General features: G+C 32.1%; 1 protein-coding gene across 1 annotated transcript in view; it reads right to left on the reverse strand.

Moving 5' to 3' along the window:
• The window catches only part of LOC138398015 (rapamycin-insensitive companion of mTOR-like), a 72,740-nt gene that overhangs the window by 7,332 nt on the left and 49,021 nt on the right, over nt 1-16,387 (reverse strand). Inside the window, exons 3-5 of the mRNA XM_069492228.1 lie at nt 6,841-6,905; nt 5,854-5,985; nt 422-485 (exon numbers count right to left, since the gene is read on the reverse strand). Of these exons, the coding sequence (XP_069348329.1) occupies nt 422-485; nt 5,854-5,985; nt 6,841-6,905 (261 nt within the window). The remainder of the gene's footprint in view (nt 1-421; nt 486-5,853; nt 5,986-6,840; nt 6,906-16,387) is intronic.

The raw sequence follows: 16,387 nt of genomic DNA on the forward strand, positions 1-16,387 counted from the left end.
AAAACAAGGAGCTTGTTAACTATTTGTGACATCAATTTTAATAGCATTAAATGCAAGTATGCAACTAAGAGAAAATCAGGATGGGGGCAAGTAATCCTCTTTTTCCAATAACTTATCAAATCAGTAATTACAGTTACATGTCTACTGAAGGAAGAAATATGCTTCACATACAACATTTTATAAGAAATATTATCCTAGCTACACCCAATCACATAAAATAATTACACAAAATATTTATGTTTACCTCAAAGTTTAATGGATCTATTTAATTCATACATAACTTTAACAAAACAAAAATGTTTAATAAATTTTAGTCTTTAAATTGTAATAAAAAGATTTTATAAGACAGTCTAATCTAAAAATGTAAATGTTTAACACAAAAATCATAAATTTGCCTTTTACTCTCACAGATAGAGCATACCTTTCTGACTAATCGAAGTGCTTGTGTCCTCTCTACCTCGTTGCTCTGCTGTATGTCAATGCACCTAAATAATACACAAAAATTAATCAATGATAAAATTTTATTAAACAACTTTCTGTATCATAATACCACTATATATCAGACCCATCTTTGCAATGTCAATAAGGTATATTAAAATTTTAATACATGATTTCTCAGGAGCAGCACATTTTTTTAGTTAACCTATATATCTCAGTGATAAATGTTTGTTAAAAAAATTACTTCAGTAATTTATAGGATTACATTTATTTATAAAGAAAGACTCACAAACATAGAGCAAGGTATCAAAAATCGATTAAAAAAATACACCTATCTCTGATAAAAGTCACAAACATTTTATAAAAATTGTAAAGGGAAAGTATTTCAAGCCTGTTTTAGTTTAATTGTGATTTCAACCAGGGCCTAAATTTTAGATATCATGGCTAAAGGTCTTATGCACTATCCACAAAACTCTGATTTCCAAAATATAATTTGAATTCTGAATTCACTTCAAAAATTGATGTTTGGTCAAATATCACTGAACTGAGATTTCTTTGTAAAATTTATTAAATTATCCCATTTGAAAGTGTTTGGTTTATGTGGAAGCATAATTAATTTTTATTTAAGTTTAGGCAGTTCAATATTCTAATCAATGCTTTATATATAGATAGTTTGCTATTCAAAAAACCATTTCTTCTATCTGAATACAATCTAAGGCAATTCTATTAAAAAGTAAATGGACATAGAATTCCAATTCCGGCCATGACAGATGCTTGTACGAGACCAACCTTCCTGCCAAAAACAACTTCAAAGGTTGAAAAAAATACTTCACAGTATAAAACAACTGTTAAAAGGCAATGGAGAACAATCCCTAAAAAGGGAAGCACAGGTAGTAAGTACCACATTCAACCAGGCTTTTCCCCTTGGAGCACTTGTCAATCTCTGGCTTTAAAAGCATAGAGTCCTAGCAGAAAGCAAAACTCCAGCTGGACTGGGAAAACACAGGTTTCACTTCAGGGCAGGGGCAGCCAAGGCAGCTAGGACTTGAGGGGCAAACATCCCAGAAAGAAGAAAACACAAGGAGGTGAGCTAAAATCTGCATGCAATGTTCTCTCTAAGATGTTTGCCAACTTCAATGTTCTGCAAAAGCAGAATTAGACTCTAAGAAACAAAGCAAAAAGCTATTTTGAGAAGCAAAGGAACAAAGCAGAGATTTCAGCAGGTACATAATACTCTAAGAAAGAGGGTAGGGTTCAAGACTGGCCAAGATAAAGAGAGTCTGCTAAATAAATATCTATGCTTTAACTTGAAATCTCAAACAGCCACTTCCTAGGAGCAAAGGCAAAGCTAAAACCAATCTTTAACAGAATTAGTATAATAAACTAACATTCCAAAACAAAACTTAACTCTCTTAAAAGGAAAATAATGTGATCCTGAGCCAATAATTTTGAATACCAATCTTCATGTTCAATCAGACAGTAGAAGGCCTAGTTTAAAATAAAGGGCCAAGAACCAAAAACCAAGAAAAGAAATGGGCAATAGAAATAGAACACAGGTGATTCACATATTGGAGCTGTCACAGGGGACTTCAAAATAACTATGATTAATATGCTCAAGAAAATAGAAGGAAAGAAAGAAATAAAGCAGAGACCTGAAATCTTTATATGAGTATAATAAATAATATAATAACTGAATTTAAGAATTCAAGAGACTGATTTACTAGCAGAATGTAAGATCAAAATAACAAACAAGTAAGTAGAAAGTAAGCACACTGAAGAATAAAGATTAACAACAACAACAGTTGAAAAATACAGTAAAGGCACTAGAAACATGTGGGACAATGAAAAGACCTAACATGTGTATACATATGTATAGATGGAGTACTAGATGGTAGGACAGCATATAAGAGGAAAAAAAGATCTTTAAAGCAGCCAGAGGATAAAAGAGATAGCACAAAGAAACAATAAAAGAGACTCCTTAATTCAACAGTAAAAGGAAGGAAAAAAAAAAGAAAGTCAGAAGACGATAACTTATTTTTAAAGCATTGAAAAATAATAACTGGTGGTAAAAACAGCCTTCAACCACGACAAAAGATGAGAGAATTTATCTCTGGTAGATCTAAGAAATGATTAAAGAAATTCATCAAACAGAAAGTGATCCAATATGAAAGTGTGTAAATGCAAGAAGGAAGAATGCTAGAATAGGTATATTACTTAGGTAAGTATGAATAGTTCCAATTTAAAACAATAAGCAGACTATCTGTGAGGTTAAAAATATGCAGAACGTAACAGCACAAAAAGGAGGGGAGACATTAAACTGTAACAGGTTTCTTGGACTATGCTGGTAGTAACAAAAGTGGTAGACCTTACTATATCAAGGATACATGATGTAATCTCTAAGGCAATTACTAAAAAAAAAAAAAAAAAAGACTTTATAACAAAGACACTAATAGAAGAGGAAAAAAATTCTTGATTATTCCAAAACGAACAAAAAAAGAGAGAAATAAAGAACAAAAAACAAACGTGACAAATACAAACAGCAAGATGGCCAACAAACTCAAATATAATATAAAACTAACAGCAAGATGATATTCATAAATATATATAATTACATTATAGTCCATAAATTATACATATAATAAACCACTAGATACAAATAGTCTAAATACTCCAATTAGAAAATAAAGATGATCAAACTAGAAATAAAGAAAGGAAAAGGATGGAAAAAGATATATCATGCAAACACTAGGCAAAAAAAAAAAAAAAGATAGTGATGCTGTATTGTTAGATAACACGAACATTCATAAAAGAAGTATTACTAGGAATAGAGACATTTTATAATTATAAATGAGTTAGCCCAATACGAAGATTTGTTCTAAATATGAATATAACAACAAAGCTTCAAAATCTGACACAAGAAAAAAAAAAGTCTGAAGAGGACTATATCTGTGAAAAAAAATTGAGTCCATAATTTTAAAACTTCCTAAAAAAGAAAACTCAGCCAGAGATTGATTCACTGGTGAATTTTACCAATCATGCAGGGAAAAAAACAATACACATCTTAAACTCTTCCAAAGAATGTAAAAACAGGGTAATACTTCCCTAGTTGTTTTACAAAACAAATATACTCCCAACACCAAAACCAAAGACCTTAGAAGAATGCAAAAATACAAGCCAGTACCTCTCATGAACATAGATGCAAAAATCTACAAAATATTAGCAAACCAAATTCATTTGTACATAAAAAGGACAAGACATCATGAACAAGTGGTGTCTGTTTCAACAAGGCAAACAAGGAATATAAAGAAAATCTACTAAAAGCTGACACAAAGTATAAACAATAGTAAAATACTGAACACTTTACACCTGAGTTCAGAAGCAAAACTTAAGTTGTCCACTATGATCATTTCTATTCAGTGCAATATTCTAACCTGTGCAATAAGGCAAGAAAAATAAAGAAAGATATAAGGTTTGGAAAGGAAGAAATAAAATGGTCATCATTTGAATGCTTATACAATAGAAAAACCCCAAATAATCTATAACTGGAACTAACAAGTGAATTTAACAAGGTTGCTAGATAAGAGCTCAATATCCACCCCTGCCAATTATTCTTCTATATACTAGTAGCAAAAAACAGAAAAGAAAAACATTTTAAATTACATTAATAAAAGTACCTTAGAATAAACCTAACAAATATGCTGAAGACCTCTGCTAAGAAAACTACAAAATGCTGAGAGAAATCAAAGTTCGCAATAAATAAATGTCTAGAAGATTCAATATTAAGATGTCAATTCACCCCAAATTAATCCAGAGCTTCAACGCAATCCCTATTAAAATCCCAGCTAGATACATGGAAATGGACAATCTGATTTTAAAATTTTTATGGAAATGCGGAACTCAGAATAGTCAAGACAGTCTTACACAAGAAAAGTCAGATTCACATTAACAGATATCAAGATATATTATAAAACTGCAGTAATTAAGACAGTGAGAAACTGGTGCAAGAGCAGACAGATAAATAGAACAACTAAAGAGAACAGAGAACACAAAAATAGATCCATACATAGTTACCAACAAAGGTGACATGAGTCTAGGCATGAAATGAAAATCATTTCAATAAATGGTGCTAATACTTATTGGATATTCATAAATAAAAATGAATCATAACTTGACATCTACCTCATACCTTACAAAACAATCAAATATAATCAAATTATATCAGATAATTCAAATCTAGTCAGATGGTCAAAGACTTAAACATATGTAAGGGAATAAAACCTTTAGAAGAAAACACATCTTGAAATAGACTGAAAGCATTTTGGATTTCATTAACTAAGAATTTCTGTTCATCAAAGACCCATTAAAAGAGTAAAGAGGCAAGGCAAACCTGGAGAAGATATTCTCAATACATGTATCTGAAAGGACTCATATCCAGAAGACATCAAAAATTCCTACACTACAAGACAGACAATCCAATTTACAAATGAGCAAAAGGTGGACAGGGTATCCAAACTGTCAACAGGCACATGAAAAGTGCTTAACATCCTCACTTGTAAGGGAAACACAACTTAAAATCAAAATGAGACCCTCTAATGAAAAGCACACCAGAAAGGCTATAATTTAAAACTGACAAAACCAAGTGTTGATGACAATGTAGAGAGACTAAAACTCTCATACATTGTCAGTAGGAGTATAAATCAGTGTAATCACTTGGAAAACGGTACAGCAGTATCTACTAAAGCTAAACATACATATATACCTTATGATCCACTAATTTCAGTTCTACATTTATCTAAGAGAAATGAGTGCACAGGTCCACCAACAGACTTGTACAAGAATGTTCAGGGCCAGTGTAGTGGTTTGCGCCTGTACTCCCAGCTTCTTGGGAAGCTGAGGTGGGAGGATCACTTGAGCCCAGAAGTTTGAGGCTGCAGTAAGCTATGATTACACACTGAATTCCAGAGTGAGACTGTGTCTCTTTAAAAGAAAAAAAAAAAAAAAAAGATGTTCAGGGAAGCTTTATTCCAAATAGTCAAACACTGGAAACAATCCAGAAAATCATCAAGAGACTGGAATAAGTTGCAGTCTATTCATAAAATGAAACAATTACACAGCAATAAACAAAAAAATATCAACATGGCTGAATCTCAAAAATAATGAGGAAAAAAGAATGACTACTGTGTACTTCCAATACATGATGCTCAAGAACAAGAAAAATCAGTCTATAATGAGTAAAGTCAGAATAATGTTTACTACCTTTACTGGGATGCTGAAAATGTTCTAAAATCTTGTTATTTGAAGGTACATATATGCAAAATTCATCAAGCTTTACACTAAAAATCTATATACTTTGATAGGTATGCTAAAACTCAATACAAAATTTTTAAAACATATAAACAACTCTAGGAAAATTACCTAGCTATTAAATAGTCCACTTTCAATTTTAGCACCTTCTGGAGAATACTGGAGTCTTGGATGAGATATCGAAGCGCTCGTAGCCCTGCTGCTCGCACTTCTTTTGCTTCATTTAATAAAGCTAACCGCAAACTGTATGAAAACAAAAAAGAAGTTTTGCTGTATGGGTTTCAAACACACAAAATTATAGTACCAAATTATTTCTCAGTTGAAATATGTAAAATTTCTAGATATGCATGGTTAATTCTACCTAACTGCATTTCACATATATAAAAATCCATTCACTCCATGAAATTTCACTTAATGTTGTTGTAATTTGTGCCTCCTTAGTACATTCTTACCAATCAAGATGTTAAGTTTTGTTCCAGCTTCTGTAATGTATTTTATATAAACAATGGGAAATTAAATACACCTTGTTCAAGCTATATCATTTATGCCTCTACAATCTACTCTCCTCTATCTGCCTATTTGCTTCCACCTCTCCCAAAGAATCATTGGTTTAAACCAATAAAAATACTTTATAATGACAGCAGGCATAGACCATTTATATCAATTTGAATTCATAAATATACCAAAAAATGTTTATAAAACTGCATAACATAATGCCTCTATTAGTGTGCTTATGGCAAACTTGATTTGCCATAAGCACACTTTCTCTTAAGTAAGACCTATAGTTACAGGTTCCTCTTATTCCTGGAATATGAGAAATTTAGTCTGCAAACTTCAGATATAAGAAGTTCAAATAAAATATTTCAAGTATTTTTGGACAGTTGCCTTGATTCTTCATATTCGGTAATTAGAAAATATCACTAGGAATCACAAGATAACAATACTATTGAAGATCTTGAATTTTTCTAATGTTCAAGCAACTTGTTTCTACAAAATCAAGTATGAAGTGCTATATTATCTTATTTTTACCTTAAAGTTACTAAAATCAAAATTGCTAAAATCTGGAAGGGATTGGGGAGGGGACTGAACTACACTTACCAAATTATGATATCCTCATAGTTAAAACCCAATTTTTCTTCACTGTGGCCAATATCACAAAGAAGCTGTCAGAAAAACAAAACAAGTGTGTATATAGGTGTTGTGTTTTTTTACATACTTAGAAACATTTTTAGGCTGGAAAATAATATTTTTATTACAATATTTTGAAAAATATGATTCTACTATTCAAATAGGCAGCTTTATTTCTATTATGTTATTATTTTTTATTTAACCTACCAGTTTTAAGTTTCATTATCCCTCCTTTTCTGCCGTTTTTTGAATTAATCAATTATTTTCTATTATTCTATTTTCCCCCCAAATTTTAAAATTATTCTTTTGGTGGTTACCATAGAGATTATAAGATGCATTGTTGACTTGTTACAGTCTAACAGAAAGTATTATTTTACCATGTCCTTAATGATGCTAGACTTTAACACTTTAATCTCACTTATTCCCCTCACATTCCACTTTGTTATGTTTTTTCTACCTATCTTTAAAACCCCATAAGACATTACTGTTAGTGTTTTCTTTAACAGTATTTAATCAATGTCAATTTATGTTTACCCTTTTCATTATTCCTTTCTTCATTTTGATGGTTCCTTGATGGAATATTCTTCCTTCTAGCTGAAGTACTGTTTGCTATTATTGTTGCTGCTGACTTATTTTGTTGGTATTTTGATTTAATTTTAGCCCAGGTTGCTGGTAATTATTTTCTTAGTTTTTATTTCTCTGGAAATGATTTTTTTTTTACTTTCAGACTTAAAGGATATTTTGCTAGATATATAGAATTTTAGGTTAGCTGCAATTTTCTTCCATCAGTTTCAAGATGGCTTCCATCATTTCTGTTGAGAAGTCTGCCATCAGACTTCTTGTTGACTCTTTTGAAAGGCATACCCTTTTTCTCAGGTTCTTTTAAAGATACTCTTTTTTATCTTTGGTTTTCAGCAATCTTAATGCAATGTGTCCAGGTATGGTTTCCCTTATATTTATCCTGCTTACAGTAAACAAAACTTCCTAAATCTCTGGGTTGGTAAATTTTCTCACTTTTCAAAAATTCTGTACATTATCTCTTCAACATTACTTCTATTTAATTCTATTGTTTTCTTATGATAATTCAATTAAATGTGTCAGATCTTTTCATGTGTATCACAAATCTATAAATCCTCTTTTCTGTTTTTTCCTTTCTCTTTTACTCAATGCTTCAGTTGAATCTTTTCTATTGACCTGTCTTCTGATGTGCCTAATCTTTTATTACACCTATCAAACAAGTTAATTTTAGATATTGTATTTTTCCCTCCTTGAACCTCCAATCTTTTTAGACATTCTAATATTCTAATGAAAATCTGCATCCACATCCATTTTCTCCATAGTTTCCTATATTTTCTTAATATGTTAATCACAGTTATTGAAAGTACTTGTCAGCTAAATACACCTGAATGATGCAGATCATCTCTGGGTCTGTTATTATTTGTTTTCCCTTTTGTTCCAGTCATGTAATCCTATCCTTTGGTGGCTCCATAATCTCTGATTATGCAAAAACTCACAGAGATTCTTGATAATGTTCTCTGTCTCCACAGAGGGTTCAGCCTGCTCTCTGTTGGGCCACTAAACAGATTACGTGGCTGCCCCGGTAAGACTCTGTCTACTTGCAGTTTTTCCTTGCCACCTAAGGTTTCAACTGAAAACTTGTTAAGGGACCTAGTCCAAAGAAGGTGACAAATTTAATTTTTGTCTTATAAAAATACTATAAGCTCCACTCCTGATTTTCAAAGATTTCCTGCTTAAGGTTTTAAGTTTCTCATCCCAGGTAGCCTCAGGATTCAAAAAATGTACTGAGGGAAGAATCTCCTTACACTTGCACCCTAGGTCTTCACCAAAAGCTCTGTGCAGTTTTTTCCTGTCTTTTAGCAACAGTACTGCTAGCCCTAATGCTTGAATCCTAATTTTCTTCCCATACTTTACATAAGTAAGTGTTCCCTGGGTAAAAGTTCTTGGAGAAGGAAACTCACCCTCTACAAGATTCTCCCTTCTTTCAAAGTTTGGTCCCTGTATTTGTTGCCTGAGCAGTCCCCTGCTATGTTCAAACAGGCTTTCCTAGTTTTCACTGAGGGCACTGGTCTGAAACTAGTTCCCTAAATCCCACCTGGATGGCTATATACCATTTTAATCCAGGTATGAGTTTCAAAAATTGACTTTTATAATATCTAAAAGTTACATAAAATGTTCTCAAGTTATTTATTGTGGCTAAACTGAAATGGATTAAAGAGAAGGTAGATCATTTAATTAACATTGAAAACCCAGAAGGGTCTCCAAAGTGCTGTTACTAGTCTTCTTCAGTATGAGCTAATAAACATTGGAACCATACAGAATAAACCAAAGTGATCATCACATCTGTCTCTGTGAAGAGAATGGACACTCATAAAAAGCTAATAATATAAGTTCACTAAACTATTGGTAGGACACTTGTAAAATTTCCTGTCCAATTTCTACTTTAGAGGGTGAGGAAAAAAGACATTCCAAATAGAACAGGGTAGGGGATAGGAATACCTGCTCTCCAATATTACAATATTGTAGGTATTTCAATACTGGTATTCCTATAAAACCCTTAAAATTGTGAAACATGATGAACAAAGAGGCTTCAGACTTTCAAAGAGTGTGAATAGTTTTTTTTTTCTTTTACTTTTATGCCGGTTTGTTGTAAAATGTTGCAAGTACTTAAAAATTGAAAAGGATGCATTTTTACACATATAAATTTAAAACAATAATGTAAAATTTTCTAAGTCTTGAGACAAGAGGAAAAATTTTCTGTACTTCTAAAAAACCAACTGCATACCCCAAATTAAAAGTTAACTAATGTATTAGTCAAAAATATTTCCAACAAATATGATAAGCAAAAGGTTAAGTCCCTGTATATAGTTTACTAGGGCTACTATAACAGAACAACAGATTGAGTGGCTTCAACAACAGAAATTTATTTTCTCATGATGCTGAAGGCCAGAAGTCCAAGATGCTGTTGGCAGCCTTGGTTTTTTTTTTTCAAGGCCTTTATCCTTGACTTGTAGAAAGCTATTTTCTCTCTGTGTCTTCCTATGTGTGTGTCTGTGTCCTAATCTCCTCTTCTTATAAGGACACCAGTCACATTGGATTAGGCCCACACATATGACCCCTTAATTACCTTTTTAAAAGGCCCTATCTCCAATCTCTCTGACAAAGTCCCTATCTCTCTGACATACTGAAGTCTCCAACTGAAGGACTCCAACAGATGAATTTTGGGGAGACACAATTCAGCCCAAAGCACTCCATTCTCACCTAGCAAACTAATACAGACCCTTATAATGTAACAGGTTCAAACAAGTTGGAGAAAGACTGCTAAGTACCTAAAAGAACAGGGAAAGAAAATGTACAAGGAAATTGACAAATACACATGACATATATTCATGGTTCCTAAAACCTTTATCAAATAAATTATAAAATTCTACTTAAAACTTACCAAAATGGCAAGAAATTGTTTTTAAATATTATTGTACAGGTAAGAAGATACATTGGTAAGGATTATAAACTGAAAATATTTTGTGAAATAAACTGGAAAATGTAAATCAGGATCTACTTTTAGAGATTTTTACTAATAAAATCTAAAATACAGGCCGAGCACGGTGGCTCACATCTGTAATCCTAGCACTCTGGGAGACCGAGGGGGGTGGATTGTTTGAGCTCAGGAGTTCGACACCAGCCTGAGCAAGAGCGAGACCCTGTCTCTACTAAAAATAGAAAGAAATTATCTGGACAACTAAAAAATATATAGAAAAAATTAGCTGGGCATGGTGGCACATGCCTGTAGTCCCAGCTACTCGGGAGGCTGAGGCAGAAGGATCACTTGAGCCCAGGAGTTTGAGGTTGCTGTGAGCTAAGCTGATGCCACAGCACTCTAGCCCAGGCAACAGAGTGAGACTGTCTCAAATTAAAAAAAAATAAATAAATTAAAAAAAAAATCTAAAATACACTAGGTAGGTTCAAGCTCAAGATGTTAAGACATTATTTACAATATTAAAGAAATGGAAATAAAATGTTCATAAAGCAAGAAACTTATGCAGCTATTAATATAACATATACTCATAAGGAAAAACATGTATAATCTACTTCTAAGTAGGGAAAAAGAGTCAAAAAGATACATTTCTCAAAGACAAATCTTTCAACATCAAAACTTTTTTAACAACAAAAAACAAAGTAGATTCATAGGTGATTTATTTTCCACTCTGTGCAATTTAGGGATGGAGATATGTGTCTGTGTATGTGTGTGTATTAATATACAGTATTAATGGATATATATATATAGAAGTAACATTTATTGATTGTTAATCTTCTCTACTTTAGAAAGTAGGTAGTTGTTTTTATAAATGAAAACAACTGAGGCTTAGAGACGTTAATATAACTTCCCAAGGCCACAGAGCTAACTTGGCTTGGGAAGTGGTAAAACCAGGTATCAGACCAAACCAGTGTGAGCCCAGAGCCCACTGTGGAAAATGTTACTATAACTTTTTATTGAAATTATTTACAAAGGGTCAGGGGCAGGGAGGGGGGAGCAGAGGTTAAAAAAAAAAAAACAACTGAAAATTACCATCTTATTAAATTTCTCCAGGCTCAAAAGTGATATTGAGTCTGGAGAACCATAGTCTGGCTATATATACAAAAAATAAATAAGTGAATTTAACTATTGTTTTCTCCAGAACAGTTAACTAAAAATAAACCATATAAAAATTGCCCATTTCAAAGAATTCAACACAAAAAACTACACTTTCACTACTTAAAATAATTTACTATGGGCCGGGCGCGGTGGCTCACGCCTGTAATCCTAGCACTCTGGGAGGCCGAGGTGGGTGGATTGCTCGAGGTCAGGAGTTCGAGACCAGCCTGAGCAAGAGCGAGACCCCGTCTCTACTAAAAATAGAAAGAAATTATATGGACAACTAAAAATCTATATAGAAAAAATTAGCCGGGCATAGTGGCGCATGCCTGTAGTCCCAGCTACTCGGGAGGCTGAGGCAGTAGGATCGCTTAAGCCCAGGAGTCTGAGGTTGCTGTGAGCTAAAGCTAAAGCCACAGCACTCACTCTAGCCTGGGCAACAAAGTGAGACTCTGTCTCAACAAAAAAAAAAAAAAAAAAAAAAATTTACTATGTAAGATCCCTCAGTTATTTCAGATTACTAGCACTGTCACTATGTGGTACCATAATGAATAAAAAAGAAAAATAAGGTCAGTTTATAGTGCTATTATTACTTAAACTTTGGACATATTCTAATATATAAACTTAATAGAAAAAGGAAGCTTAGAATTTGTTTATATCAACACACAAAATATTGTGCTTTTAAAATGGGAAAAATGTTAGTTTCCTAAAATTATGAATTATACATATCAACTCTATTTCTAAAAAGGCAGCATTTCTATTCTTCTTCCATAGTAGTAATGAATGTTAATAAGAGGAAATGCTTTGAAATCCTGTCTTGTCCTATCAAGGGTTGGTTTCTCCCCTAAGTGTGTACTTGATTCTCATTTCCTGCATTATCTTTTTCATACTTGCCAGCCACCCTTATAGAAAACAATAGATTCAGAGAAACATAATATTCAAGTTATCTACCTTCTCAGACCACAAAAATATATGACTATTCACTACTTAACATTTGCTAGAGTTAGCAGTTTGGATGAAAAGGTAAAAAATCCAGTTATTATGATCTCTAAAAAACAGACACAATTTGGAAAGTGTTTAGAAAGAAGTATCATTTTCTGATCATGTTGACTCATTTCAACTAAAAGAAAAGTTTCAGAGAAAAATGTTCAATCAGTCAGAACCTGGAAAATCATAAGTAACAACAACTAAGAAGAACAATTTATAGCAGAAACATAGTATACTTGCCAAAATCAGTACCTGTTTTCCAGGGATAGTAAGATATGTTAGGGGTATACTTTCAATAGTGATTAAATGCTTTCAGGTTGTTTATAGGATTATAAACTAGGTCTTTAATCAGTCTTAAATGAAAATATCCCTTTTGAATTAGAATTACCACAAGCAGTCTATGGACATACCACCCTGAACGTGCCCGATCTCGTCTGATCTCAGAAGCTAAGCAGGGTTGGGCCTCGTTAGTACTTGGATGGGAGAATTACCACAAGCAGAAACTAAACTTCCTATGTGTAAATAAATGCGCATACATCACAAATAAGAAATTTGAGAAGACAGTGATAGGACTCTAAATTTTAGATTATCAAGGAAATATACTTTCACTGTTAATTACTAGGATTTCACATATAAATTTCAAAATATTATGATTAAGATTTTAATAGAAATTTTTTGTGATGACTGGCTCACTACACCTTACCAGTTATCTCCTAATTTAAACAACCAAACCCTAAAGTGCAAATCAAATCCTTTAACTCTTTCTCTGTGAAACAGACAGGAAGAAATAGCAAAAGAACACCGAGTGAGTTTAAAAAATGTGCATTTTATCATGCCTCTACTAATGACTGAATCACTAATCTTCAAGCATTTGGCAGCAGTTTCTTCCCTACCGTATTAGCCATTACTGGTGACATTCCATCTCCTGTATTAATATAAGTCATTAAAATGTCATTCTGCCTACCCTATCACATAAGTTTGTTATATATTAAGAATAAATCATTGACTATGTACAGAAATTGTTAAAGACCTTTAAAAATCTAAGAGTTAGCATGAGTCACCTAAAATGCTAAATTATACTAGATATCACACTTTTTTCATTGAGGATGGCACTCCTCATGCCATTTGTTTGTTTTAACTGACTACCACTCAGAATTCCTAGCTGAAAATATGACCAAATAGGATCAGACATCATGCTAAGAGAGGACTACCCTCCCCTTTTCAAGATTAAAAGTATTAAAGATCATGTATCTTAGTCATACGGAAAGTATTCATCTGAGAGTGAAGTTGACCTAAAAGAAAACAAGATTGAGAAATGGAAAGACAGAATGTAACTAACACTTTCTCAATCCTTGGGTTGTTTTGTCTGAAATTAAGACTCAACATTTGGTCTTCCTAATTAGGTAGGCAAGTAACTTCTTTGTAATTTGGCCATGATAGATTAGTTTTGTTGAATTTATCACTTATAAACCAAGTTAAGCATTCAATGTCATCAGAAGTCCACAATTATTTTATGAGCATAAGTAACATGTTAAATTTAATTTTTATATAAGTAAAACAAATACTATTACATAAATCATTTTTTAAAGTGAGTTAAAGCTTTTGATAACATGTCACTGGTTTGCCTGTTAAAATCCAAGCCATCAGTGAATCAATCTGCTGTTATTTGTTATAATTAATCTATATGACTTTCTTACACAAATACTAAAATATTCAAAAAGCACTATCAACAATTATATTCTGACAAAGTTAAAACAGAATTATAAATTATCTCTACATAATAAAACCTTGTTATATTTATTAAAATGACCAATTTTTTAAAAATATAAAAATATCAGTTAAAACTAGGTAGCACTTAATGCTATTCCCATTTTACTCATATTATTTTCAAGGTTAAATGAATAGTTCTCCTAAATAAGCAACAGAAAGAATAATCTAAACTTTAAAAAATTCTGTCACACATATTAGAATTCTACGGCATACATAGTCTTTTAGAAGGCAATTTAGAAACACACACAAACACAGAGTTATAAAAAATACATCAATATGTATAGATATATATGTATAGATACTAATATGCTATATCAGTATGTGGACAAAAGGAAGCTACAAATCGCTATCTAGAGATACATATACATACACATATATACACATTCATATAAATATATATCATGTTTTCATTTTTTAAAAAATTTTTCATTTATACATATACAGTCATGCAGCACATAACATTTCAGTCAATGACGGAACACATAAACAACGGTGGTCCCATGCGATTGTAACACCATATTTTTACTGTATCTGTTTTATAATTAAATATGTTTAGACATTTACCATTGGATTAAAATTGCCTATAGTTTTCAGTACAGTAACATGTGGTATAGGTTTGTAGCCTAGAATCAAAAGGCTATACCATACAACCTAGGTGTACAGTGGGTTATACAGTCAAGGTATGTGTAAGTACATTCTATTTTATATGTTTGCACTATGACAAAATTGCCTAATTACAGAGTTCTTAGAATGTATTCCATTGGTAAGGAACACATGACTGTAGAATAATAAACGGTAAATAAAATAATGCTTCACTGGCTAATAAGTGGTAAATAAACTGAGCATGATATTAAACACTTCATTTTGTTTAGCTCATTTAGTTCTCACAACTCAACAAAATACACATATATACACAATATGTATAATCATACCGGAAAAGGATAAATACCTTCTAGTGGTTACCTCAGGAGAGTGGTATTTTTGTCAGAGTGGGGAGGAGAGTGGGAAGGGGATGTAAGGGAGGACTTTCACTTTTTACCATATATTATTCTGTACCATTTTTTTTTGTATTTAACTTATTCCATACTTGTTAAGTTTTTTCAAAAAAGAACAAAATAAAGATTACTTCAAAGCTTTTAATATAAATATATGAGATTAAATATAGAAAAAGAAAACTCTTAGAATGTAAAAGCTGAAATATTTTCATCTTTAAAAAGCAGGTCCTTAGATTATAGCATGTTATCAGTTTTAAAAATAGAATACTAAGATTATATTCATCAGCAGTTTGTATGCACATTACTTTATCCAGTGAAATGATGTCAGAAGGCAAGCATGGGTGTGACATTCACATGGTTAAAGGATCACATCACTAGCTCACTCTCTTTGTACTTTAAAAGAAGGTTTAATTTTGAAGATGAAGTCCACCCTATGTGACATTTTAACATCATTGGTCTACTAAGCTAACTTAACCCTAACAGGCTTATACTTAATAAAAAAAAATGCTAGTAAAAACAAAAACTCATATATAAAATGCAAAATCTTCCCAATCTAATACCATACCATTTACTAAACACCTTTTATGTGACAGGCATTGGGGTAGAGACGGATTTGACAGTAGAAAAATAAATACTACATATTTCTTATGTTCGAGTAACTCAGTTTCTTGAGTAAGTAACCACGACAAATAATAAAAGATAGATAAAACTTAGTAGATATATATGTAATCTAATGGAAATACAGAAGAGGCTGACCAACTAATTCCATTGGTTTCCTGGCATCATAATTATTTTTCTTATTTTCTTACTCTACAGAACTATTCTTAGACATTTCTGAGAATTTCTAAATTTTACTCAATAAGGAGATGAACTTACAGATTTTATAAGAATATCAGCCACATAAGTATTTATAAACCCAGCTCTCTAACAAATGGAATTCAAAAACCCATTCATTATATTATGATTAAATTCAGTGTTTGTTGTGTGCTAGATATTTAAAGAAATTTTATAATAAAATCTACGGACATTTATTTACAGTGGTGGTTCTTAACCAGGGAAGATTTTGTCCCTCAGGGAACATCTGGCAATGTCTGGAGACATTTCTGTTTGTCAC

Source organism: Eulemur rufifrons, chromosome 17, assembly GCF_041146395.1.
Source record: "Eulemur rufifrons isolate Redbay chromosome 17, OSU_ERuf_1, whole genome shotgun sequence".
Classification (NCBI taxonomy): domain Eukaryota; kingdom Metazoa; phylum Chordata; class Mammalia; order Primates; family Lemuridae; genus Eulemur; species Eulemur rufifrons.